We start from the raw sequence: 24,862 nt of genomic DNA, 5'->3' as shown, positions 1-24,862 counted from the left end.
ATTATTTTGATATGATAGTATTTGGTTCAATTGCTGACATGATTTAGCAATGGATTAAATGTTACCATTTAGTACTGATTGTGTGATATTTTTAGTTGTTGGGGATAAGCTTCCAATTTTTCATGTTTAAAGAAAATGAATAATTGAAAAAGAAACTCGAGAAAATTGGATTTGCCTCGAATGATTTTGGGTGCGTTATTTCGTTTTTGGTCTGGTTTCTAATCAAATATATTCTAATGAGCCCATTGTTCTGAATGAGTCCGTTGCTTGTGAAAAAAGTAAATTCATTGCTGTATCAAGAAAATGTTTTACAATTAATCTCTAATAACAACTGATTGCATTAATCAATTTAAATTGGACAAATAAGAAGAAAAGATTTACACCAATAGGTGACTCTTACAATTCTTTTTTCTTTGGTTTCTTTAATTTAATTCAATCAGTTAACCTCAAAGAGTGAATAATTTAATGTCTTTCTAAATTTATTTACATTTCTCCCTCAAACTGTAATGGATAATTTGAACTGTGTTGACCTTTCACCTTGTAATGAATTATTGTCTTCAAAATTTGCTCATTTCTTGAGAATTAAACCTTCGACCAAGTCCTCAGGTGAAGAGAATGGACCTTATAAAGTGATTGATTCCAACATTTTATCTGTTGATTTGAGAAAAAGTGATTCCAATAGGGATAAAGGTGATTTCATGAGGTTATTCGCATTTACTGAGCTTTTAGATGATTCGGTGAGTCAAAAAAGCGTATTCTCAAAATGCTGTTTACCTTTAATTAACGACGTTCTCAACGGAGTCAATGGTTTGCTCTTCTGTATTGGACAATCATACACGATGAAAGGGTCAATTGAAGATCAAAGTTCTGACCCTGGTTTAGTTTCACTTGCACTGGGAATGATTTTTTCTAAACGTTCTTTTATTATCGATCCATGTGGGAAAATTGACTCTTCGGACTCAACTGACCAAGAATCAGCTCTCTCGAACATTGAAAACAACGATAGTCATGCAGTTGGCAATAAAGAAGAAAATATTTCATATCAACATGTTTGTTACCTTTCACACTTTGAAATTTACGGCAATTACATTTATGACCTTTTGGCTCCTTCATCTGATGGCTCAATTTCACCTTTACCCTTGTTCACTGATGATGAACAGAATCAACCTAAAACTGAATTACAGTCAGTTCTTGTTTCATCGTTCGAAGAAGCTTTTAGCATCTATTCAATTGGATCCACGAATCGACAAAAAAACACTTTGGAAAACATTCCAGATACTTCGATGAGTCGAAGACATCCGTTTTTCTGTATCTCATTGATCAAGTTCAAGCAACATAAAGGAAAAGTCTTGGAATCGAAAGTGTCACAGTAAGTCTTTTAGTTGTACAATCGCATCATTCCGACTAACTTCATTGAATTTGTGATCTTTTCATCTGTAACCTTAGTTTGACTTTAGGCGATTTCTCAGGATATGAAAATAACACACAAATGGTAAAGATCCTTACGAAACTGGTACAACTCGAAGATCGTTTCGACCTAAGCAAAAATACTCTTAAAAGGTAAATTTAATTGAATAGTTCTACCTTTTGATCAATTTTAATAATTTGTTTTTGTTTTCATTTCTAGTTTGGGTGACAATAGAAAAGTTTGGATGATTGTTGATATCGATCCATCTTCAATATTATTACATAAAACTCTAAAATGCTTACAACTCGGTGTTGCTACTTTCCACAATTTGCCTTCGATTTTTACAGATCGTCCGCATAGAAATGCGAAAACATATGAGAATTCAGTTGGATCGAGCGATAAAGAATCACAAACGGAGAATCTAGAATTCGTACCCATCGCACGATTGGATGAACTCAAGGAATCATATGAGAAAAAGATTCATGACTTGGAAAACAAAGCTAATTTGGATTTGGAATATCTTGGAAAAGAGCTTACAAAGCAAATCGATAGGATCTATCACCAAGAAAATCGAACAGTGGTTCCAGTCTCCGAGTTGGAAATAATTCGAGCTTATCATGCTTTGGAACTGAAAGAGTTGAGAGAAACTTTAGAAAAGGAAACGCAGAAAAAGTTGTCATCAATTGAGGACGAATTAACTAATCTTGGAAAGAGTTCCGCTAATCGTATGAGGGAAAGTTTAATTTTTATCAATGAAGCATCGACGCTCTCAAGATCCAAAGACAAAAAAGGAGAATTTCCAATTCAGAAGTGTCAGTTAGAAAAAGAAATGAAGATCATTTCAGATCAACGCAAATCTAATTCGAAACAAGGTTTGATTGCCACGAGCGAAAAAGAAAACGTAATAGATGAAATAATTCATGAAGGTGATACGATAATTGTTCATCATTCACATGAACAGGCGATCAAAGAACTGAGAGAAACATTGAAAAAGGAAAACCAATTGAAGTTACAGTCAATCTATGAAAAAGTAAAAGAGCATCTGAATGTATTCAAGGAGAAATTGGCCCAACTAATGAACATTGCGACAGATAAAGAGCCACAAACAGATACAATAGACTGTTCATCTCGAGAACATGAGCCTACTCAAATTTTCCATCAACATTCTAATCCAAGTGACCCTGAAGTCGAACTGGAAAACGAAGATGATGATCAGGTCTCCGTCGTATCACTTAAAAGACGAAGAAGTTCAAGATCAAAATGTCTACAAGAGATCACAAGTCAATCGAATTGTTCTCCAGATTCCGTTTTAGAATCTCATTTGATTGAAAAGAAAAAGAAATTCTGTAACTCTACTGATCAATCTTTTAGTGGTTCTACTCTTGACGAAAATACAAACTTCGATAAGCCCAATTCAAGTTTACCACCATTACCAAAGTATCTTCCTGATTCGTCAAATTGTGGACTTGAAAATAATGAAATTTGGTAAGACTCAAGATACGACAATTTAACTTTGAGCTGATTTTATTTCGGCTTTAGACTGATGACTATTTTTAGAAATTAAATTAATTTAGTTGATTCTTGTTAAATAATCAATTAAATAATCAAACAATTGGTAACACTTTTTAATGACAAAAAGGCGCAAATTAGAGCACATTTTACATAATTTTTGTACTTAATTATTCAAATTAAAATAAACCAATCTTTTTCTTTCAAAATGGCTTCAACAATTAAATTACAATCGTTCAAGTTCAATGTGAACAATTTAAAGAGACACAGAAACGGCTTAAAGATCAAATAAAATGGATTAGCGACTAAAATCCACTTCAATCCAATCGGACTAGAGGAACCATCTTCGAAAAATCTAAATTGAACATTCTAATGTTTTTGAAGGGGATATTATGCTAATTTAACTAATCAATTTCAATGTCCACCCTAGAGCTAGCAATTTCTGAACAAACTGTAGCTGCCCACTATCATTTATTAAGACAAGTGAGTCTCGGCAATAAATTATATTTGTTGATGTTGGTCGATAATCGAAAACTATTGATTAGGTCAGAAAAAACAATTCATCTTTTGCGTTATTTTCATGCTCCTCAAAATGTACAAAGTCGTATTTCTCAAATGGAAAGTTTAATTTTTTGCCAATCTTCTTACCGGGAGAAAAAATTAAAATCGAACTTGAAAATCACCGCTGGTATTAACTGTTTTTTTCCACCAAGAGATGGTGTTAGTCTCAAAAAGAACTTTTGTTTAACAAAAATTATAATGATAATTATCTTGATTATCTTGATAACTATTTTTAAGTTAAACGTAAACAAAGCAAATAAATTGAAACTTGAGGCCAAATTGTAATCAATAGGTGAGTCAATCGGTTTGACAATTTATCTTCAAAGTGATTGAAACATTTCACGTGTTTCTGTTTATGGTTTTCATCCTTTTTTGACTCTTTTAATTGGCCATGGATTTGAACAATTCTAATTCAAGTTCTTTTGCTTCAAGAAGAAGTTGTGAGGCCAATACAAGTGAAAGTGAAACTTCAAGACAATTTGGATTCTCTAAACTTGTTGATGATTTGATGACCAAAAGGAATATTTTCTGTAAATGTTGTTCAACTTTATCCTCCAATTCTCGTGATGGATTCAACGATAATTCCAATGTTGTGACAATTGATTTGGAGTCAGACATTGATGAAAAGGTGGATCTACAAAAAGCAAATGTTATCAGTTTCAAAGAATTAATGTCAACCTTGGAAAATGAAGTAGAGAAAAGATTTGAATCAATTAGTTTGTATTTTCGAAATCAACTCGTTGAAGAAAAGAAAAGAATATTGGGCTGAAAGAGCAAATCTTAAGAGTTCGTGAAGAATTCATACCCATGCAGCAATATAACGATCTCAAGGAATCTTATGAGAAGAAAATTCGTGATCTTGGATTGGGCAAAAATGTCCATCAATTCGATTCGCCAATAATGGAAAACGGTTACCAGGAATCGAGAAAAAAGCGACGCAATTAAACAATTTAGAGAACATTAATGTGCAATTGGACGAGCTTAGAAAAAAGCTTGAAAAGGATTTCGAAAAGAGATTATTAGAACAAAGAAACAATTTGGAAAAAGAACATTCATCAAAAATGGATCAGCTGAGAACAGAATTAACCCAATGTTTGTTTATTTCCACGGATAAAGAAGTTCAGACGGACAATGAGATAGATCATGACGATGAGACGATGATCGATCAAAACAACAATTCACAGAGATCATCAGAACCAGTTAATGAATCTACTCTGATGGTGGATAAAGAAGCTCAAACAGATTCTGAGATTATCTTAAAAACCGAGCCAATGGATCAAGACAACATTTCACAAGAATTAGCAAATATCCTGAATAATCAGACCACTTTGATCAATAATTTGATGGTTGTCAACTCACAAGGGAGGGCAGTGGCGCTAGCGGAACAACGAGCCAGTTAGATGAACCTTCCAGTTCAAGGTCAACTCAAGTGAAAAGAAAACTAGTATCTACCGATTTTCACGATTTTCCTCCGTGTTCATGGATGTTTGATCTCACTGTTCTATCATCATCCTTGTCTAAAACTCTTAAAAAAGTAACTGGATCTTTCGACTTCTATGAGATACCTTGGGATCATCTCGCCGTTCGTATTTGTACCAGATGTAAGTGGGCAGAACAGGTTCTGACCTACGATTATGCAAAACACTTCAAGTCGAAACACAGTTCTGTGAGGTTAGAAAACGAGACAATCATTTCCCAATACAATGATATGATCATATACAGCACGATATATGAATCTTTGAACGATGATAAGACTCGAGCGCAACTGATAGACGACATAGTCGATGATTATTGTTACAATATTCCAGAGGATTATCTTATCGTTCAAATATGTTCTATTTGCCAATGGGTACAGAGCTGTAGAAGAAATAGTTATCGTCAACACTTCAAAGATTATCACAGAAATTCGGGTATTGGTCCTGACATAGTGATTTCGCAATTCCAAGTAGCGGTCATGGAAAAGGTAGCGTTTGAATCGGCTAAAACTGAATGGGAACGAAAAGAAAATAGCAATTACAGTCGATAAACTGACTAACTTAACATTCTCTTTATCAACTGACGGTCAAGGAGATTTTCTTTACTGATATAAGAAAAACCGTTTGATAACTTGAGACATACTTGAGAACATCTAATTGTTATCATATTGCAACTTATATTTAATTATGATTCCAATTCCTATTGGTTATATCCGGTTACTTTCCCGGTAGAAAAGTTTTAACTAAAGTTACTTACAATTATGATTCCAATTATAGTAATTAATTAATGTTCACTTTTATATTTCTTTTTACTCATTGACCAACCAAAGTCCATTTGAAACTTATGTAAAAAACTATTTTGATTAATAAATATTAATTTTCTCTATTTACAAAAAGGCTTACACTTAAATCTTTGATTTATCTTATAAATATTATAATATATTCTGATGGGAAACAACTGACGAATTGATTATCTTAGAATTAAGGTAGAATAATCAATCAGAAATATCATCTCTTATATTTTTGTCTTCTTGAGAGTTTACATTGTATTAATTGTGTTATCCATTCGTTTGAACTGAGAAATTAAGTTTTTCCCTCCTGAGGAAATCCTTTAAATATTATCGGAATCGAAATGTTTTTCATGATCAAAATGAATGATTCTTTCTGGCCACCGACTTTACCATTTGATCTAATTCAATATTCTAATTTTTAATTGATCCTTTCCTCTTCTTTTTGATCAAATTTATAATTAACACTTTACTCTTCTGTTTTTATTTTCTCTGGTAATTTCTGTGAGAAACTGAATGATCAATTCGTCGTCCATGATAGTTCAATTTTCTTAGCGAAAATCTTTTAACTGATTGAAATGACCAGAGATTCTATTCTCAGTTGACTTAGTTTTGATTTATTTCTTTTCCATGAGCAGTCGTTGCGCTCTTAGAATCCAAAATGTCCCTTTATCCACAGTAAGATAATAAATCGGTATTGTCTCGTTCGGACTGTAAAAGAAATAAAAGTAACAATTATAATTTACAACGAACTGCATTTCTTCAACTTACATGTCTAAAACGAGCTTAGAAGGTTCGAATTCAGCAATTTCTTTCGTAATGAAGACACAAATTCCCTGAATCTTTTCAGAAAATTGACCTTTGCGCTTCGAATTTCCATTGAATCGATTAGCCATCATATCAACGCCGATCTTGAATGAATCTGGCGTGATGACGGGTAAAAAGGTTGTCGGAGTTTCTTTTGTCTTCAAAAATGGCTTCAACTCTCCCGATCTTTTGAGTTTGGTCATTTTTTTGCATCTTTCACTACAACAATGATGGTCGTAATGTCCGAAAAGAGAATGTGATATAAAGAGCTACATGAGATACTTTTTGATTGTTTGATTTAAAATTTAAATGATAATTATGATAATAATAATGGATACAATCTGTAGTTTTTTTACATGGCAAAAGAAAGTTATATTTTACAAAAACAATTTAGAGGAATTGAAATTCATTTAATTTGTTTTGTGTGTTTGTTGTATGCGATTGGTGTATATGTGTTTCTTGTGTCTTTTTATTAAATTGTTTATGTATTTGTGTCTCTTGGTTTTGTCGATTTTGTCAGTGGATTTAATTTACTTTCCATCATTTTCGCCTTTTAATCTAATCCGAGCGAAGTCTTCAAAGATTATGTCATCTTCTGTCGGTTCCCTGGAAGAGAGAGAGAGAGAGAGAGAGAAGAAAAAAAATTAAGTCAATATATTAATAAATAGTAAGATGTGGGAGAGAGTAAAAATAAATATTAAGGTGATTTGATGGACGGGAAATGATTAAGGATAACATGATGAATTAGAGTTGTCAATGTTATAAAGGGAAAAGTGATAATATCTAAAATAAACATTATGATTTGGATTAAATGCGAAAGAAAAAAAGAAATCAAAATTAATGACATCCCGATTTCTGTCAATCATTTTTGATTTCCAATAGAAGTGAAGCAAATTGGTTCACTTTTAGGTTAAATAAGGTACAAGGACATGCTGATGAAGAAGAGTAGAGAGAGAGAGAGAGAGAGTCGGTGAGAGATTGAGTGAAAGGTTGATAGAAAGTGACATTATGAAAACAAAACAAAGTATAAGGAGATGATGGATAAACGTACGTATCCAATTGGATTAAATTAAAATCATTTGATTCTTGTTTGGCTCCTTCGCTATTGACATGATTTGGATCACCATCAGTCGGTGTTGCTCCAGAAGGCTCAGGATCATCTTCAGGCTTTGGGTGCATCAGAACAAAAGGTAATTCGGCAACAACATCACCTCCCAAAGGACCCAAGCAAAGTTTTACTTTAACTTTATATTGAACAATTATTCCAAGATTTTCTTTATGTTCTGGATCTGTTATACTAAATAGATTGATGGATATTTAGAATAAAGGGAAAAAAAGATCAATCAGATTGTCAGGAGAAAATTTTGTCACAAAAATAAAAAGAAGATAAATTTCGAAATGATTTACATTGTTGATGATGCAAGATTTGTATCTTCGTGTTTAAGTTGACCATCGAGTGCTAATCCTCTTTTTGACTTATTATCAGATAGAAGAGGTCGCAGATAATAGACTTTAGATAAAGTAAATCCTGGACTAACAGGACAACCATCCCTGAGAGTTTAAAGGTTATAGTTGAGTGTGAGGTTTGGATTTCGATATTAGATTGATCGTGATTTAAGTTAGAAAGATGATTGTAAAAGTTTTACAGAAACAGGGAAGACGTTTATCGTAGACGATGACATAAGATAGAACGGAAAAAATGACAAATAACAAATTAAACAAAACTAATAACATTTTAAGTTATAACACATGGATTGTCAATCACGTACTCACTCTCGATCTCAGCTACCGAGCATTTATATTGTGCCGTTGAGAAAAGACAAATATCAGCAAATTGACGAACTGATATTTTGATTTTTCGAACCGTGCGATTTGAGTTATTTGCAATATGTACATTGACTGCGATATCTTCACCGTGATGATACAACTAGAAGAGAGGGAGAGAGAAAATAGAATCATATTAATTACAATAAAACCAAATATAAATATGGAGAAAGAAGGGAAAGGCAAGCAAATTATCAATCAAATCTATTATTAAATTATCACATTAAATGAGATACATCGTTTAGAATTTAATTGAAGTGTAATTATTACAAAAAAAAGGGAAATTAATACCAACCTCTTTATCAAGTGAAGCTTCCAAGTGTAATTTATTTGGCGACATCACGAACTGTTTGCTTATTTCGACACTTGGCTGTTCACCCTGTTCACTTGGTGCATAAGTAATTTTCCTGATCGCTAATCTAACGGAATTGCGTTTATGTGGCTTTTCATCAAGATTCTCGGCAACGTAAGCTTTCAATTCATAATCTACTCCACAAGGTTTACCGGTATCACCAGGGGCCGGTTGAAGAGTAACTGATGCTGGACAATGAGGTGGAAGCTTTGATAATTAGATGATGACCAATAAATCAACGCAAATGTAATCCAGAGAGAATAAAATAGAGAATAAAAAATAAATAAAGAGAGAGAGAGAGATATTATATTAATAGAAAAAAAAACAAATAACTCAAATGATTTAGATAATTGAAATGATCAAAAAAGGGAAAAACTAAAAACAACAATTTCAATTTAGTTAAAGTTGTTGAACATAAATAACGTCATCAAATCTTGATAATTAAATCCTGGTGATTAATAATTAACGGTAATTGAAGTATTTTTAACACTTTTTTTCAAACAAAATAGACAAGGAAGCAAAGAGACCAGAATGGGAATAATAAACTTCTGGGTAAACAGAATTTTATATCATGAGATAGACTATAAACATCACTATTGTATCTCCTAATATGTATGTAAATTAATTCGAGTGAAATAAAAACAGATCATGAGAAAAAAAAGATGAAGAAAAGAAAAGCTTATATTTCTTTTCTTAATCTTCTCTTCTTAAATACTAAGAGAAATTGCCATGAGAGAAATGGTTAATGGTAATAATAAAACAGGAAAGAGAAAAGTAATTTGGTTAGTAATTGGTAATTAAGTGTAAGAAATCAAGTGTGTATGTTTCTTACCTCGAAATAAAATGGGAATGCATTTGGACCTAATTTTTTGATTAATCGCTCCTGTAATCTGGTTCGAGGTCTTTTGCTTTTCTCCTCTAGAACTGGAAAGATTTGCTCTGAAGCTAAGTAAAGATCTTTTCGAAATGTTAATCCAAGAACATCTAAATCCTCTCTTCCATAACGGAAAGCGGCTAAAATATGGCCAAATACCCGACGATCTTTAACATAATCCAAATCGACTAAGACTACACCATCTAGATAATAATAGAAAAAGAAAAAAAAACAAAAAGAAAACATGATTTATTGAACAGCATAACAATGAATTCATCACATTGCATGATCAACATGAAGAATGAAAATATTCGTGTAATTAATCAATATCGAGGAATGAGTTATATGTTCAGTATATTTATAAATAAATGATAATCATCGAGAATATCATCATGATAGAGAAGAAGGACAGGGAGAAGAAGAAAAAATTCGACAGATAGAAAAAGAGAAGAAGAAGAAGAAGGAAAAGAAGGAAAAGGAAAAGATGGATTAGGAACCAAAGAAAGGAGAGAGAAAAAAAGAAACAGGAAGAGAAAATAAAAAATATTAGTAAATAATATATGACAAAGAACAAATCTAACGATTATTATGGTGATGGAAATTGATGATATTCTGTAAATAAACATGACAGACAGATTGATAGAATCAAAAGAAGAGGGTACAAGTGTCACCATAACAATTTACTTAATTGGGTTAATAGTCTAAATATTTGAGGTGAAGATGAAACAATTACAATTCTCACCTATTGGGTCAACTTGTGAAATATGGTCCACGAAGTCCCTTTTTCCAAGGTAAACGGTTATCTTACCGTTGGGCGATGATTTCTTGAAAACTCGAGTCCCTGGTCTTTTGATATCATCTTGTTGGCTCATTTTCGTCAATAGAGAACTTGATCAATTGAGTTAACAATATAAACTGTGGTGAGAATAGAATACTTTAAACGAAGAATTAATTGTAATCAAAAGGGAAACAAATGATTGAATGAAAAGTGTCTCCAAAAATATATCAAAACAATTTTTTCCTTTTTGATGTTTAGGTAAAAGGGAGGAGTCAATTTGTCTCTATTCTTCCCCCTTAGCAACAAAATACAAAAGAAACTAAATTCAAAAAAAGGAAAAGTAAACCAAGTTAACACTTTTAATTTAATTTAATTGTCAACCTTTAGGCTAACAGATGATGATGATGATGATGATGATTAACTTGTAGGTTTCTCTGATTGTCTATTGAGAGTTTAGGTTTAATGGGAAGCACAGCGAATGGAAAGATTTACAATCTCAACAGGTAGAAGAGTCAATTTTGTTTTTCCCCAAATTGAATAAACAATTAATTTAATTGTTACACTTTTTAGATGGTGATGATCGATAATTATGATTAAAGATGGTGAAGATGAGAGTGAAACAGTTGAACAATTTAAGAAACAATCACATATCTTAATTAGTAAAAGGGGTTGACTTGTTTACCGAGAATAGATTATAAAAAAATGAAACAATCTCTATTATCTCTTGTTGGTTACAAAATTTACACTATTTGTTAGTTGACACAATCAACATAATTAATAATAGCACTTTAATTGTCGATTTGATTACAACCCAAACCAAGTAAACTAGAACATGTCAACTGGCAAATGATAACAAGTTAACAGTTACAATTAAAAGAAAATAATATTCCAAGGAGAGAAAAACACAAACCCCAAAAAGGAAACTCACACTTGTCAGTTAACCGAATTGTAAGATTTTTATTCACAAACGAAAACAGAATATCATCACCTAAGAAATAACAATTAACTATCCTTGTTAAACTGATTTTCTGCAAAATAAAAAGTTGATCGAAAGTCACAATTAAGATAAACAATCAACTGCAGGTCAACAATTAGAATGTAAACAAATGAGAAATTTCAATTTTCGAGGCAATGGAAAAATCGTTTGAAAAACAATCACCAGAGTTCGCTACTTGTGAGAACAAAAGTCGATGATTAATTTTGATTGTTTCAATTAAATTCTAATGATTTTGATTGTGATTGTGACCAACGAAATTTGCGTTGGTACATTAATTTAAAGCGTAAATTGCTCTTTGACAGTTGAGAATAAAATGGTCTTAACCTTTTAATAATTTCTCTCGAATTTCATTTCTGTTAATTCGAGACGTTTAATATTTTCAATTTCGATTGATGGTTGGTTATCATTTAGATCGTAAAATTATTGGATTGATTTTTATTTCGAATTAACTGTTTATTTGTAAAAGAAAATGTTTCACCAAAAGAGGAGAGAATAATTATTATTGTTATTTACACACAAAAGAAATGGACACTGTGATATATTAGATGAATGGATTTTTCGCGAAAAATCTTCAAATCAATTGGAACTTGAAACTTTAATCGACCGACAATCGATTACCAAATAAACCAAGTAAATCAGTTGTATTACTGCTCGATATTTCCATAGGAATACTAATACAACCAAGACCGTAGCCCCAAAATGTGGACAGTGATAATAAGTAGTTGCCTTTAATTGACGGCAGTAAAGGGTCAACATAAAAATCGTAAACATAAGTGTAATTTTGACCTTTTTTGAGTGGACAGGTTAGTCCATGGTTCGTACAAGCGTCACGATCAAACAGTGGAATTGGAATAGCGATTGACAAAGTGTCCGATTGTCGACTTACATCAGCGTAAACAAAATCGGAATCAAACGGAGCCACAAAATCGACCTCAATATGAGCCGTTTTACCTTTGGGCAGAACACAAGGTTCGACATTATTTTGACAACCATCAATTCGTAGTTCAGATGCTTCTCCACCTTAATTGTTGATCCGAACAATTAATAAAAAGTTAAAAGTTGATTAATAGATTACAAATGAACAAAAGTCTATATTTACTTACCACAAGAGGAAAATGAAATTTTGATACAATCAAATGAACATAAAAGTGAACTAATTATAACAATCAACGTAAACTTATTCATTATGAATTGTTGATTCATCCACTGATTGTGACACAAGCAAATTGAACTAATCAAGAAATGATTACTTTAATTGTTGATTGTTGTTTTTTTATATAAAACTAATCAGTCTACTCATTACTATCTGACCTAAGTTACTTGATTTAATTACACTGATTTCTAGGTCATGTTAATTGTTATTAAGGTTGAACGGTCGTTACATTGATTTCCAATGTCATTACAATGTTATGTTAATCAATTGGTTGTATTATTAGTATTTATGGTAATTAACAGAGACAGAGAGCTGATTGTCTAGTTATTTCACAATTAACTAATTTACTGTTTTCTTTTTCATAACTAAATATGTATTTGATTATTAATTATTATTACCAAGAACTGTAATCAAATGGAAATTAATGGAAATTAACCCAATCCTTGAGACTGACGATTCTCAACAAACAAAATAAGACTCAGATTATTGATCAACAATTAATTTTAATTTCCTTTTATTGATTATTAATTATTGAATATTTTAAAATCAATTCTATTAATTTCCAAGTAACATTTTTTTTTCAAAAACGGACTGACGGTGATTCGGCTCGTGATCGAGCTTGATGTACCCGTGAGAGAATGTTGAAGATGATAAAGATGATCTTCGAATCTCTTGAGCATCTCTGAACTGTTTGATATTTACTTCGATAGTAGGATCCTTCTTATCGTTGCTTTTGGCCTGAAAAAGAAAGAAAGAAAAGGTAAATCGATTCGTGAAAAACGAATCAGTTCTCGAACGAAACAAAATGTCCAATAATCGATTACTGAATTAATTGAACAAGTACAGAGTGAGGAGTGTAAATGCAATTCCAAAATCAATCAGTAATTAGAGTCTAAACTTTGATAGTTATTGTTTATTGTTTGATTAGTATTATTTTGGCGATATTGTTATGATATTTAAATGATGAATAGACAATAAAGATGAAATTTATTTAGCATTTTTCTCTGAATTTTCTTTCCTTTTCAACTCGATTGCTTTCGTTAATATTGATTTGATACACTTTTCTGTGTAATGAGCATCCAATGTATCGAAAGAGGCGAAAGTACATTTACAACTGATGCATCCAAGTCGAAAATTATACGATTGTATGTGGCCTCTAATTGTGTGGTAATTTTTAGATTTTCTTCGGTCGTCAGAGTTTGTACACTTGACACATCGTTCGAAACCACAGACAAATTGATCTTCACTCTTTTCCACTTTTCTTATGGCTTCGCTATATTCGTAGTAACTTGTCGATCTCTTAGCATCCATGTCCCAATAGATGAACGGTTTATTCACAGTAAGATAATAAATCGGAACTGTCTCGTTTGGACTGTAAAAGAAATAAAAGTAACAATTATAATTTACAACGAACTACATTTACTTCAACTTACATGTCTAAAACGAGCTTAGCAGGTTCGAATTCAGCAATTTCTTTCGTAATGAAGACACAAATTCCCTGAATCTTTTCAGAAAATTGACCTTTGCGCTTCGAATTTCCATTGAATCGATTAGCCATCATATCAACGCCGATCTTGAATGAATCTGGTGTGATGACGGGTAAAAAGGTTGTCGGAGTTTCTTTTGTCTTCAAAAATGGCTTCAACTCTCCCGATCTTTTGAGTTTGGTCATTTTTTTGCATCTTTCACTACAACAGTTATCGTAATGTCCGAAAAGAGAGGCTATGATGTGGTATGAAGAGCTACATTTGTTACAAACAAAAATACAAAAGTTCTCACTTATGTGACGAGATATATTGTGTTTCGTCTTGGCCTTTTCGAATCGATTTCCACACGGACAATTGGCTAATTTACATCTTGATTTCTCATTGTCATAATTTTCATCCACCAAATTTTTGAAATCTAAATGACTTTTAGGAGCTGCATCATTATGAAAGAAAATCTGATAGCTTGAGTCACGATATTTTTTAGCGCTTTTCTCCGAATAATTTAATTGTAATTTACTTTCACTCCTATTGGAAAATAAGAAAAGTCATTCAAATGAGATTAGTAAAAGAAAATTTCATGGGTCAAACACTATGAGTACCAACCAATCTTGGTGAGTTGATCGATTAACTGGAATCACATTCGAGGACAGCAAATTATAGACATTAATGATCGAAGCAAAGGTCAAAAATTCATCATGGCTACATGAACTTTTAAATTGTTCGTATTCAGACACCCATTTATTGAGCTTAGCGGCTCCCGTGTAAACATATCTTTCTACATCATATCCAGAGAGCGAATTGGCTTTCGATGATAACTGTTCATTAGAATGAGAGGGTGACGAAGATTTTGAACGAGATTCGCTACTACAATTTGGCGAAACTTTTGGAGCTTCTGGTACTTTTGATTCAACAGGTACTTCAATCCGCGCTCTTTTCGTTGTTCTAGACTCCGTTGATCTGGTCCGTCTGTTCGATCGATTTATTGACTGATCAGGATCAGAATTTTTAGAACTTTTTGTTCTGGTTTTGTTTTCTTCTGGACGATAAAATTATATTATCATGTAATTTAATTACTTTTAGATTTATGATTAGTTCTTTGCTCACCTGTTTCCATCGTCTCTGGTGTTTTCTGTGAGAAACTTTGACGTACAAAGATCACTTCATCGTCCACAATAGTTTTGTTTTCTGATCGAATTTTTTTGTCCATTGAAATGTCCAACAATTTAGTTAATTCTGTTCTTAGTTGATTTAATTTTGATTCATTTTCTTTTTCCAGGCACGATCGTTGTTCCAATAATTTTGCCTCATATTCTTTTTCATAAGTTGCTTTTAGTTTCTTCAGTTCCATGTCGTAAACACTTTGTACCTTTTCTAATTCTTTAATTGGAATAACTTTTTCTTCAGTTTGACTTTGTTGATTAGCGATTTTGGCGAGAGGTTTAGTCAATTCTTTCCGGAGATCTTTTAATTTCTTTTGGGTCTCCATCTCCTGATCATGAATCTTTTTCTCATATTGCTCTTTGATCGCTGCTGTGTCCTTACGAAGTTTGAAATTGTCTTCTTGAAGTAGAATATTTTTTTTCTTAGATTGGAAAAGCTTTAATTCAAATTCCAAATTCAGAGAATCTAATTTTTTCTCAGCCTCTTTTTCCAGAGTTAACACTAATTCTTTAGTATCGATCATCTCTTTACTTTTTTTCAATTTAAGGTCAACAGTGACCACTTTTTGTTTCTTAATTCCGTCCAGAGTATCAGGATTTGAAGTTGAACAGCATTCAGACAACATTTTACTCTTTGTCACGAAATCATCAACAATTTTTGAGAATTTGAATAATCTTTTCTTTTCACCTTCATTTTTATGCAGATCACAATTATTGTCACAAACTGAATTAGATTCATCCATATTCATGGCCGGAGAGATGGAAACAAATTAAATTAAAATAAAAAGAAATGAGAAGAAGAGGAAGATAATACAAACAAACTGACAATCAGAAAGAAACTGTTACAATTTGATAATTTAATCACAATTTAATTGCTCCTCCTGTTGGATGAAAGTCTCTCTAGGCAATAAAAGCAAGAGAACGTGTCTTATGTTTCAGCTTCAATCAATTCGTTGATTCTGGTTTTCCATCAAAAGTTTTTACAAAAATAAGTAACATTCACTTTAACTTATCGACAAGAGAAAATAAATCAAGTTGAAATTCAATTATTTCAAAATGAGAATCAGATTAATTATCCAAGAAAATGAAAAGTTAAATTCCAACTTGAAAATCACCGCTAAGATTAATTTTTCTTTTTTCTACTAAGAGATGGAGATAATTTCGAAGAATAACTTTTAAAAGAAAATTGGTTAAAAATTTCTTGACTCAAGAATCTTGAGTCAAGATTTTAATGAAATTTTTCACTCAGGTTTCGATTGATTTCAAGTTTGAATGCAGAACAAATTGAAATCTTATTGGTCAACGACGTTAATACAACGAAAATAAACTTTAACCAATTTGGTTGCGAAAAGAAGAACGAAAAAAGCGATAGTGGCGACCAGCCTGAGAATTAACCTTCACTCTCTCTTGATTTCCGTTTAACGGTATATTCCTATTCGGCCAATTGTTTAGGCAAATATTAAAGTTAATCCCTTTGTTTTTTTTTTAATTTTCACAAGTTTTAGTTTAAATTGTCAAAGAATCCATTAAAATAGAAAAATCTTTAAAAATAACAAAGACAAAGGGATTAACTTTAATGTTTGCTTAAACACTTGGCCGAACGGGGCAGAACCCAATTATACAGCTCGGTTGTCTTGTTTACAATTACGATTATCTGGCAATTAACTGTAGTTGATTGTAAATAAAATTAATTTTGTTGTTTTTTATCAAAGAAAAAAAATTTTGAGCTTAATAAAAAAATCTATTATTATTAACTGTTTTCGTGTTTGGTGTTTAGTTTTCAAGTTTAATTGACGAAATTTTCTCTACAATGAATGTGAATTCCGACTTAAATTCTGTTTCTTTTAAAAGTAATGAATTGAATGATGATCAAAATGAGAAAGAATCATTCAAGTTCTCTAAACTTGTTGATAAAGTGATGACCCAGAAAAAGATTTTGTCAAAATGTTGTTCATCTTTGACCTGTGATGTTATCGAAAAAATTATATATCCAAAGTTTATACTCGTTAATCCTCAATGGGTTAAAGATAAAGAGAAGGTTTTGGAGAACACGAAAGTTATCGATCTAAAGGAATTCGCTTTGGCCTTGGAACAAGAAGTCGGTAAGGAGCTCGAATCAGCTAATCAGAAACTAAAAGATGAACTCGTGAAAGCAAAGAATAAAAATATGCTACTAGAAAAACAAATTTTACAAGTTTGTAAAGAGTTCGTACCAATCAAGCGATATGAGGAGCTAAAACGATTGTATGAGGAAACTATTGAAAAAAAGGTAAAAGAAATTGAGATGAAACCAGTGGACGAGGAAATGGTACCGAAAATGAATAGTGAAACAACAAGATCAATCGTCTATCCTTCGACCTCAAAGACCCACGATGAATTTTCATCAAGTACAACGACTGCCTTTAAGTATTTGACAAAATCAACTGATGGTGGACCATATTACGAAATCCCTCCTGACCTTAACCCTGTACGAATTTGCAGTCTATGCTCTTGGTTTGAGCTACCTACAAACAATAATTATTCAACTCATCTTAAAACTCAGCATGACTTGAATTTTGAGCGTGAAAACCCAGGGTATTTGACCTCTCAATGTAAATTTGTGCTCATGACAAGCATAGCATATAAAATGTGGTACCGCAGAAAAGCCAAGACTATTTCAATTTCCGAAATTGAAGAAAACTGTTACAATTTACCTAATGATCATGTACTCGCTCAAATGTGTACAATATGTAGCTGGTTATCACTCAGATTTAAACACTGTTCTCACTTCGCTAAATCGCACAAATCGTTATATCATAGAGGAAAGAAATTTTCAGCTTATTCCAAAATAATTGTCATAAAGAAAACCAAATTGGAATCATCGAAAAATCAATTAAAAAGCTCTCGATGAAAACACAGAGATTGAGTGAGATTAATACACTGTAGGAATAATAACTAATTCTTACTTAATAAATATATTATCAATAGTTTTCTATAGTCTACCTGATATCGTGATATTTTCTTAATTTGTTTGTATTAATTATATAAAAACTCTCATTATTCCCGTCATGTTAAACTTCAGCATCGCTTTTGTAATGAACTTTTCTAATATTGAACCTTCAGGTGATTTGTCTTTCAATAGAGTCCATACAAAGATAAATAGAAGTGGAACTTTTTCTCTCTGTTTTAACGGTGAATTTTAATAAAATCAATTGAAATTGAAATTTGATCATTAATTTTAATAGAATAATGAAAGTACATTGTAAAAGAGAGATGAGCGATCAGTTTTTCTTTGTCTTCGATTGTTTCAGAACTTTTTTCGTCTTTTTGTTCTCGTTGGTTGAGGTTAAAAGATCATTCGAACTTTTTTTAATTTTATTGCCATTGAATCTTCTTCGTTTCTTCTTACTTTTGTCATCTTTAGATTTAATTTTGTCAGTGGTTAAAATTTGATTCGATTTGATGGGAAATGTTTCATCTGAATTGGTCACTTTAGGTTTTTCTACAATAGTTGGACAATCGTTATTGTTGAATATTCTTTCAGGTTGAATGATAGTGTCTCGCAAATTAATCAAATTGTCAATTCTCATTTGCATATTGTTAATCTTTACTTGATGCTTTTCTTTGCATAATGTTAGTCTAGTTTCAAGTAATTCTTCATACTTAGAACGTAATATTTTACATTCTTTTTCATGTTCCATCGATTGATGATCAAGAAATTGTTTAAATTCACTAATTACTTCAGCACGAATCAGTGCTTCTCTCTTCGTCTGGATCAAATTAGTGTTTTCATCAGTAATAATTTCATTTGAAGATTTTGTGGTAACGACAATCATTTTCTGTTTTGATTCAGTGGGTTTAAATGTGTCCATCGAATGAGAATAAAATTGAGTTGTACCAAATCTTAGAGATCGCAATGTTTCACCAAATAGATCAGGGGAAGGATTAATATTAATGATCATCACAACTCTTCCGGTGCCAGTAAGATAAGGCTGGAAAAATTTAGTCAGGTTTGAGTTACGAAACGGGATAACATGATTTCGATTGAGGCTGTAATAAGACAATTTCGGGATAATGATTAGAATAAGTCGAGTTGATAAAAAACACATGATAAATATTATGTAAATATATTTACTTTTTCTGACGCAATTTGGCTTGATTGATACATTCGCTAAGTTTCATCAAAGGAATATTGATATTTGGCCCACAATGTCCTTTAGGTTGGCTATCCTCTTGCTCGCATCCAAAGAGTTCACCGAGAACAAAACTAAATAGAAGATAAACAAAAGGGTTAATGTTTTTGAAAAAGAAAATCAACAATCAAGTAAATTTCATGTGCTTACTGTGAGACTTGAGGATCCAATAATTTTAGACCGAATTTGACTAATGTGATGTGGAGAAATGAGTGACTTTGATTATATCCTTTGTTCAGTTTGATGTTTCTTTGCAGATTTTTCCAGCCAAACTTGTAGACCTTAAGAGCTTCAGAAAGCGATGAAACAAGAATTGACTTCAAATCTTTAACATAATATCTTTGAGTATCATCAGGTAACAAGGATAAAGGATACTCTCGACCAGACGAAGACGAATCCAAAAGATCATAAATGAGATCATTGTAAATTTCAAAATAAGAGAGGTAACAAATATAAAGCGGTTGATCATCCTTGAAATTATCTTTTTTCTCAACCGTGCTAGAAGCTGAAACATTACGACAAAATGGACTCGAAAGAATTGAGTCTTTCAATAGTTTAGAGAGTTCTTGAGTCTTTTGGTCAGTCAAAATTACATCATCAAATTTTGCTTTGGCAATGTTACATTCAACCATGAATTTACGGGAGGAGAAAATTTTCTTCAGCGACAATGGAATCAGTCCAGGATTAACTGTTGGATCTTCGTGAGGTCCTCTCATGGTGAACGATTTTCCACTTGAAGTTGTTCCATAACAAAAGAGAATTCCATTATTTCCATCAAGAACATCTTCAACCAGAGGTAAACAACATTTAGAGAAAACATTCAACTGATTAACTGATTCATCCAGAATCTCAGTAAAATTATACACATTCCGAGTTGCATTAATTTTTTCCGCACTACCACAATTGGAAGAGGTTTTCTCGTCGATGTAAATTTTATTAGAGTCTATTATCTTATAAGGTGATTCTTCAATCGTAAAATTATCTATTGGTCGGATTCTTAAAAATGTTGCAATTTTCTCGTCATCAGAAGTGAGCAATGATTTACCATTTAAATTGTTGCTCACACAATTTACTGAATTTGGTGATTCTACAACTAATGGAAAACTGTTATAGAAGTGAGAAATTGGAGATGTTACAGGATCCATTGAGTCAACACAATTCTAGATAATTAAACAGAAATAGTTGCACAAAAAAAGCGATCATACAATCAATTAATAAAACAGAAATGGATCAAAACAATGACAAGTTCATTTCTTTGTATCCAAAGGATTAGTATTGATTGTTAACCCGCTCAAGAGATTAACAACTAACTCCATCTTTTGGTGAAAAGAATTTTTGTTTTTTCTATAATTACAATTGTATCTTAACGGTTAATATGACAAGAATCTTGTCACAAGATAATGGAGCTAATTTTTAAAATTAAATTTTGTAAATTTATGTACATTAGCCAGTGGCTAATAGCCACTAATTATTTCAGTTCAGGTTCAGTCCTGTTTCACCAAACTAAAAAAACCCTTTCTATTTTAATGGATTCTTTGGCAATTTTAACCTAAAACTCGTAAAAATTAACAAAGACAAAGGGATTAACTTCAATGTTTACTTAAAGAATTTGTGAAACAGGACTGAACATATTCGAGCAATAAAATGAAAGCTCACAGAAGAGGAATAAGTTGACCAAGGAAACTATTGTTTTCTTTTGGTCCAAATGACCAGTGAGAATTACCTTCGGTCATAAATAAGACAATGAGCATTGGAAATTGTCTCAATTGTTTACAATTTCAAGTTCACTTGTCAACATAAAAAGCTATTCGTTTACTTACCAACGGTTTGACCAATTTTCTTTCAAACCGACAAAAGTATTGACTATCATTCTAATAATTAAAGATGATAAAAACACTGACCATTTCTTAACTCGACCTCATGGTGATTAAGTTGATTTAATTTCCATCTTGATGAACACATTGGAAACGATTTTGTATTTTCAGTTTACAATTTTCTTACGATAAATTTGGACAATTATCATTCATGATTGATTCTTGATTTTCTTACAAATCAACCAACAACACTTGAATCACCATGAAGTCGAGTTTACAAATGATTAAAATATTTAACTATTAAACTGACTTAACTGTTAAAACTCCAAGAAAAGTTAACATGTATGTGTTTAGAGCGTTTTTTCAATGCTTTTGATGGGCAATATTTCACCAATTACATTATTGTAAATCTTAAAGAAATTACTTATAATTGTTGAAAGAAAAAATTTTTGGTCGTAGTAATGATTTCGATAAACCTTCGGGCATCGATATTTTATGTCCACGGAATTTATCACCTAATCAATTGGAAGATTAACATAGTCGACTGATCAGCTTCTTATCAATGATTTCACAATGTATTAGTCTTGATTCTTTAAATAAAAAATTAAATTGCAACCGAAGAGCTGATTACAAACTGTGATCTGATTTTCTACTCACAATTAAATCGGGTGAATGGAAAGAGCTTGGATCTTGTGATCAAGGTACTTTGGCTGATTTCCCAAGGCGAATGAAGGAATGGCTTTATACAATCATGAGGTAATTAAAAGGTTAATTAATGGTCAACAATTAAAACTAATTTCCATGTTTAAATGTTTCATTTTCTCAGCAAGAAATATCCAAAGCCCGCTGATCACGAGAAGGACAATTATCACCATGGTTGGATTAATGCGATCATCTGGAAGTTTTGTGATTTAGACACTGAACCTCATGATAGGTGAGCAATTAACTGATGACAATCAAAATTAATCTTTACAATTCAGTGTTGAAAATGTTAACAATTAACTCTGAACATTTGTCGTTCAATATTAAATACAACTTGTACTTCAAATCAATTTGGAGTACAAAGGAATGGAAATTAAATTTTTCCTTCTAGCAATCAAAAAGTATCAAGAAAATTAACATTTAAGTTGATTTAATATGTAAATCTAGATAAACCTTAGATTTAAAATAGTCTAACAATCAACTCAACAATTAAAGTGTTCATTTAGTTAATGAAAAAGTTTAAGGACAAGAAAAATGTGAATACACAAATTTAAGTTAATCGCTTGATTGAATTAGATTTCAATTGGATTACAATCAATTTCCAGGTCAATTATTTTAATCACTGCCTATGGTGTTTATTATAATCCGTTTTAATTTAATCACAATTAAGTTAATCATTTTTAACGTAATTTTTGGGTTAATAGGAAAGTCTCTCGACATGAACTGTTTCCACTTCGAGCACCTTTATTATCAATGGAACCTTGTATTGGTCGATTTTTGGACTCGTGTGACCCTAACGATGATCATTTGGTGACCTTAGCTGAATGGGGTAACTATTTGGGCGTTGAAAAAGTAACGGAAAAAAAGATCGACGAGATCATAAACAATTAATAGTTTTAATCATCTTAACAATTAAGTATTAATCATGTTGATTGTCAAAACATCAATAAGACTTGCGAAAAGATCAGCGAAAAGGTTATCATTAAATTAAAATAATTTCAGTAGCTTTTTAGGTGTCGGTTTGATCAACAAATAATGATTAATATTAGGTTAAAGTCAAATTGAATAGCAATTGAGGTAATTACATACATTTTTATGTAACTGAAGAAAATTTATTTTTAAGCTTCAACAGCGAACTCAGTCGAGGCTTCGATAAATTACAATTACCAAGGGATAGGGAAAAAGGGACAAGGAAGGGAATGATAATAAAATGGAAAATAATAACGAAATAAATAATAAATTTTCTCCCCTGAGGTCGAGATTACATGTGAGAAATCAATTAACAATTAGTTTAAAACTAAAATGGACAAAAATCCTGTTCGTCGACCCCATAAGGGCTGTTCTCAACCAACTTGTTCGCCATAGACAAGAGTCAGTTCAAAATTGATCCCGAAATAGGGCGATTATCCAACGGCCCAGAAAAGATTAGCTTATTAGGTATGACATGAAGAACAAATAAAAATAAAAACAAAAGAAAATTAGAATTTCAAACTTTTAAAAAGTGAAAACAATTATCGACAAAAACTTACCAAGAAAACAAAAATGGTTGAAATTATTACGACGCAATAATGGATCAGTTTTAAGAGTAACGAAAACAACTAAAGTAGCTTTTGAATCATCATAGCTTTGGTATCAACTTGATCCTTGTGATTAGATAAACAATGATATCACCAAATTTAATTTTAAATTCACAGGTAAAGTTAATTAAGTTAAAATTTATCAGGAGCTCTAAAAATCGAGTCAGAAGAAAAAAATTAATTGTGGACGAAGCTCGTGACTCCATCTTGCGATGAGAGATAAAACTTTCTCTGAAAAGAATTCCGTCTCAGTGGTTCCATCTAACGGTTAACTTGTTTTCTATTTTCATCGGAAATGTTTTTTTCCAAAACAATTAATTATTTAATTGTTTGATTTTTAATTTAAAATGTTAATCACCTGGAAATCTGATTTCTCCGATTAAATTTCAAACTCCAAGTTCTACTATTGCTTTTTTCAACGAATTAGACCAAGAATAAGATGAACACTTTAACGAAAATATCTTCTTTTTTAGGGTAAGTCTTTTTCTCTATTACCATGTGATTGTTTATATCTTGTTAATTTATTTCTGTTTTTTTCTTGATTTTCTCTTATTTCAATTAGATCATCATCAAGGCATTTAATTTATTCATCTAAAGCTTTTTCAATATGTTCACCGGCTTCCATTCCCCCTCCACCTTTACTACCTCCAGCCAAAGTTACATTTCCCATAGTGGAAAAGCCAAGATTCGGTGTCCCTATTCAAAGACAACAAATGCCAACCCGATTCTCATTGATAAATGAATTATTTGCTCCTTCTGTTTATGATTTTCGTGTTACCATTGCACCAGAGATTAGTGATCCAAGAAAATTAGATGAAATCAAATGTATTTCAAAGAAGGACAAATATGGATCAATACCAGATTTCAATTACAGCAACACTATTATGCACATCAGACATAGAAAGATAAAGAAACATCATCGGATAAAATGGATCAAAAACAATCTTTCGGCTATTAAATATACTCGATTACGAAGGAATATTCAAAAAGAGAAACTATTTAGAGCCGAAATATTCGCTGCCGTTAAAGAAGCTGAAGATTTTGACGCAGAAAAATACGTCGATGGAATTCTAAATGCCATCGATAAAGCACCAAAACCAGCTGATAAAGAAGAAGGTCTGAGAAAGACAATCGCCTTAATGAGAAAATACCGAGCAGAAACCGATCTAATTACTCCAGAATTTGAAGATCCAGTTAAACCAGTTCATGATAATGTTTTTAGAATCAAATGAAACCTTTGATATTCTTTCATTAGTCCATTACTTTTTTTTTGGTAAACATCGTAATGTTAACTTTTCTTAATAGATTTACATAAACTAAATTGATGACACATGAAAAAAGACAATAAAATAGTCAATAAAAATTGCGTAAGACTCAAGATATGTCCGTCAGCTCGATATTCTCAATTTTCAGCTAATTTTTTC

General features: G+C 31.7%; 8 protein-coding genes across 9 annotated transcripts; 3 read left to right on the top strand and 5 right to left on the bottom strand.

Annotated features, from left to right (window-relative positions):
- The first annotated feature begins 428 nt into the window (after positions 1–428).
- LOC128392534 (kinesin-like protein KIF23) lies at positions 429–3,126 on the top strand. Its single transcript, XM_053352567.1, has 3 exons — positions 429–1,369; positions 1,447–1,560; positions 1,628–3,126. Exons 1-3 carry the CDS (start codon positions 507–509, stop codon positions 2,895–2,897), a joined length of 2,247 nt encoding a protein of 748 aa, XP_053208542.1. The 5' UTR covers positions 429–506; the 3' UTR covers positions 2,898–3,126.
- A 3,076-nt stretch (positions 3,127–6,202) lies between these two features.
- Positions 6,203–6,751, bottom strand: LOC128392544 (uncharacterized). The gene is made up of 2 exons (XM_053352578.1): positions 6,513–6,751; positions 6,203–6,452 (listed from the first exon to the last, which is right to left on the bottom strand). Exons 1-2 carry the CDS (start codon positions 6,749–6,751, stop codon positions 6,359–6,361), a joined length of 333 nt encoding a protein of 110 aa, XP_053208553.1. The 3' UTR covers positions 6,203–6,358.
- A 79-nt stretch (positions 6,752–6,830) lies between these two features.
- Positions 6,831–10,621, bottom strand: LOC128392537 (beta-arrestin-1-like). Its single transcript, XM_053352570.1, has 7 exons — positions 10,341–10,621; positions 9,557–9,801; positions 8,668–8,931; positions 8,318–8,475; positions 7,956–8,099; positions 7,600–7,845; positions 6,831–7,154 (listed from the first exon to the last, which is right to left on the bottom strand). The coding sequence occupies exons 1-7, from the start codon at positions 10,468–10,470 to the stop codon at positions 7,079–7,081; spliced, it is 1,263 nt and encodes a 420-aa protein (XP_053208545.1). The 5' UTR covers positions 10,471–10,621; the 3' UTR covers positions 6,831–7,078.
- A 964-nt stretch (positions 10,622–11,585) lies between these two features.
- Positions 11,586–12,620, bottom strand: LOC128392543 (mite group 2 allergen Pso o 2-like). The gene is made up of 2 exons (XM_053352577.1): positions 12,477–12,620; positions 11,586–12,393 (listed from the first exon to the last, which is right to left on the bottom strand). Exons 1-2 carry the CDS (start codon positions 12,574–12,576, stop codon positions 11,969–11,971), a joined length of 525 nt encoding a protein of 174 aa, XP_053208552.1. The 5' UTR covers positions 12,577–12,620; the 3' UTR covers positions 11,586–11,968.
- Positions 12,621–13,411: 791 nt separating this feature from the next.
- LOC128392394 (uncharacterized) lies at positions 13,412–16,030 on the bottom strand. 2 transcript variants are annotated; one of them, XM_053352415.1, is made up of 4 exons: positions 15,118–16,030; positions 14,617–15,046; positions 13,960–14,538; positions 13,412–13,898 (listed from the first exon to the last, which is right to left on the bottom strand). In XM_053352415.1, exons 1-4 carry the CDS (start codon positions 15,920–15,922, stop codon positions 13,514–13,516), a joined length of 2,199 nt encoding a protein of 732 aa, XP_053208390.1. In that variant the 5' UTR covers positions 15,923–16,030; the 3' UTR covers positions 13,412–13,513. The 2 variants fall into 2 exon arrangements, with proteins under 2 accessions (XP_053208390.1, XP_053208389.1); XM_053352414.1 differs by having other exon boundaries at positions 14,617–15,049; positions 15,118–16,029.
- Positions 16,031–18,370: 2,340 nt separating this feature from the next.
- Positions 18,371–20,613, bottom strand: LOC128392398 (kinesin-like protein KIF20A). Its single transcript, XM_053352420.1, has 3 exons — positions 19,496–20,613; positions 19,288–19,419; positions 18,371–19,202 (listed from the first exon to the last, which is right to left on the bottom strand). Exons 1-3 carry the CDS (start codon positions 20,488–20,490, stop codon positions 18,434–18,436), a joined length of 1,896 nt encoding a protein of 631 aa, XP_053208395.1. The 5' UTR covers positions 20,491–20,613; the 3' UTR covers positions 18,371–18,433.
- A 1,164-nt stretch (positions 20,614–21,777) lies between these two features.
- Positions 21,778–22,752, top strand: LOC128392218 (SPARC-like). Its single transcript, XM_053352204.1, has 3 exons — positions 21,778–21,915; positions 21,986–22,093; positions 22,566–22,752. The coding sequence occupies exons 1-3, from the start codon at positions 21,887–21,889 to the stop codon at positions 22,750–22,752; spliced, it is 324 nt and encodes a 107-aa protein (XP_053208179.1). The 5' UTR covers positions 21,778–21,886.
- Positions 22,753–23,740: 988 nt separating this feature from the next.
- Positions 23,741–24,818, top strand: LOC128392217 (uncharacterized). Its single transcript, XM_053352203.1, has 2 exons — positions 23,741–23,912; positions 24,001–24,818. The coding sequence occupies exons 1-2, from the start codon at positions 23,878–23,880 to the stop codon at positions 24,668–24,670; spliced, it is 705 nt and encodes a 234-aa protein (XP_053208178.1). The 5' UTR covers positions 23,741–23,877; the 3' UTR covers positions 24,671–24,818.
- The last annotated feature ends 44 nt before the right edge of the window (positions 24,819–24,862 follow it).

Source organism: Panonychus citri, unplaced genomic scaffold, assembly GCF_014898815.1.
Source record: "Panonychus citri isolate SS breed McGregor unplaced genomic scaffold, ASM1489881v1 Contig00136, whole genome shotgun sequence".
Taxonomy (NCBI): domain Eukaryota; kingdom Metazoa; phylum Arthropoda; class Arachnida; order Trombidiformes; family Tetranychidae; genus Panonychus; species Panonychus citri.
Note: the sequence above shows the minus strand (reverse complement) of the source record. Positions and strands in the feature narration are given on the sequence as shown.

What these genes read in the sequence shown, in the direction of transcription:
- LOC128392534 (XM_053352567.1), top strand. Translation starts at nt 507, where the DNA reads ATGGATAATTTGAACTGTGTTGACCTTTCACCTTGTAATGAATTATTG. An exon ending in TTGGAATCGAAAGTGTCACA is followed by an intron (nt 1,370 to 1,446) that starts GTAAGTCTTTTA and finishes CTGTAACCTTAG; the next exon opens with TTTGACTTTAGGCGATTTCT. An exon ending in AGCAAAAATACTCTTAAAAG is followed by an intron (nt 1,561 to 1,627) that starts GTAAATTTAATT and finishes TTTCATTTCTAG; the next exon opens with TTTGGGTGACAATAGAAAAG.
- LOC128392544 (XM_053352578.1), bottom strand. Translation starts at nt 6,751, where the DNA reads ATGACCAAACTCAAAAGATCGGGAGAGTTGAAGCCATTTTTGAAGACA. An exon ending in TCTAAGCTCGTTTTAGACAT is followed by an intron (nt 6,453 to 6,512) that starts GTAAGTTGAAGA and finishes TTTCTTTTACAG; the next exon opens with TCCGAACGAGACAATACCGA.
- LOC128392537 (XM_053352570.1), bottom strand. Translation starts at nt 10,470, where the DNA reads ATGAGCCAACAAGATGATATCAAAAGACCAGGGACTCGAGTTTTCAAG. An exon ending in CATTCCCATTTTATTTCGAG is followed by an intron (nt 8,932 to 9,556) that starts GTAAGAAACATA and finishes TAATTATCAAAG; the next exon opens with CTTCCACCTCATTGTCCAGC. An exon ending in AATCTTGCATCATCAACAAT is followed by an intron (nt 7,846 to 7,955) that starts GTAAATCATTTC and finishes CAATCTATTTAG; the next exon opens with TATAACAGATCCAGAACATA.
- LOC128392543 (XM_053352577.1), bottom strand. Translation starts at nt 12,576, where the DNA reads ATGAATCAACAATTCATAATGAATAAGTTTACGTTGATTGTTATAATT. An exon ending in AATTTCATTTTCCTCTTGTG is followed by an intron (nt 12,394 to 12,476) that starts GTAAGTAAATAT and finishes TCAACAATTAAG; the next exon opens with GTGGAGAAGCATCTGAACTA.
- LOC128392394 (XM_053352414.1), bottom strand. Translation starts at nt 15,922, where the DNA reads ATGAATATGGATGAATCTAATTCAGTTTGTGACAATAATTGTGATCTG. An exon ending in ACCAGAGACGATGGAAACAG is followed by an intron (nt 15,050 to 15,117) that starts GTGAGCAAAGAA and finishes TTTATCGTCCAG; the next exon opens with AAGAAAACAAAACCAGAACA. An exon ending in GCTAAGCTCGTTTTAGACAT is followed by an intron (nt 13,899 to 13,959) that starts GTAAGTTGAAGT and finishes TTTCTTTTACAG; the next exon opens with TCCAAACGAGACAGTTCCGA.
- LOC128392398 (XM_053352420.1), bottom strand. Translation starts at nt 20,490, where the DNA reads ATGGATCCTGTAACATCTCCAATTTCTCACTTCTATAACAGTTTTCCA. An exon ending in TTGGATCCTCAAGTCTCACA is followed by an intron (nt 19,420 to 19,495) that starts GTAAGCACATGA and finishes TCTTCTATTTAG; the next exon opens with TTTTGTTCTCGGTGAACTCT. An exon ending in GCCAAATTGCGTCAGAAAAA is followed by an intron (nt 19,203 to 19,287) that starts GTAAATATATTT and finishes GTCTTATTACAG; the next exon opens with CCTCAATCGAAATCATGTTA.
- LOC128392218 (XM_053352204.1), top strand. Translation starts at nt 21,887, where the DNA reads ATGAAGGAATGGCTTTATACAATCATGAG. An exon ending in TGGCTTTATACAATCATGAG is followed by an intron (nt 21,916 to 21,985) that starts GTAATTAAAAGG and finishes TCATTTTCTCAG; the next exon opens with CAAGAAATATCCAAAGCCCG. An exon ending in GACACTGAACCTCATGATAG is followed by an intron (nt 22,094 to 22,565) that starts GTGAGCAATTAA and finishes TTGGGTTAATAG; the next exon opens with GAAAGTCTCTCGACATGAAC.
- LOC128392217 (XM_053352203.1), top strand. Translation starts at nt 23,878, where the DNA reads ATGAACACTTTAACGAAAATATCTTCTTTTTTAGG. An exon ending in AAAATATCTTCTTTTTTAGG is followed by an intron (nt 23,913 to 24,000) that starts GTAAGTCTTTTT and finishes TATTTCAATTAG; the next exon opens with ATCATCATCAAGGCATTTAA.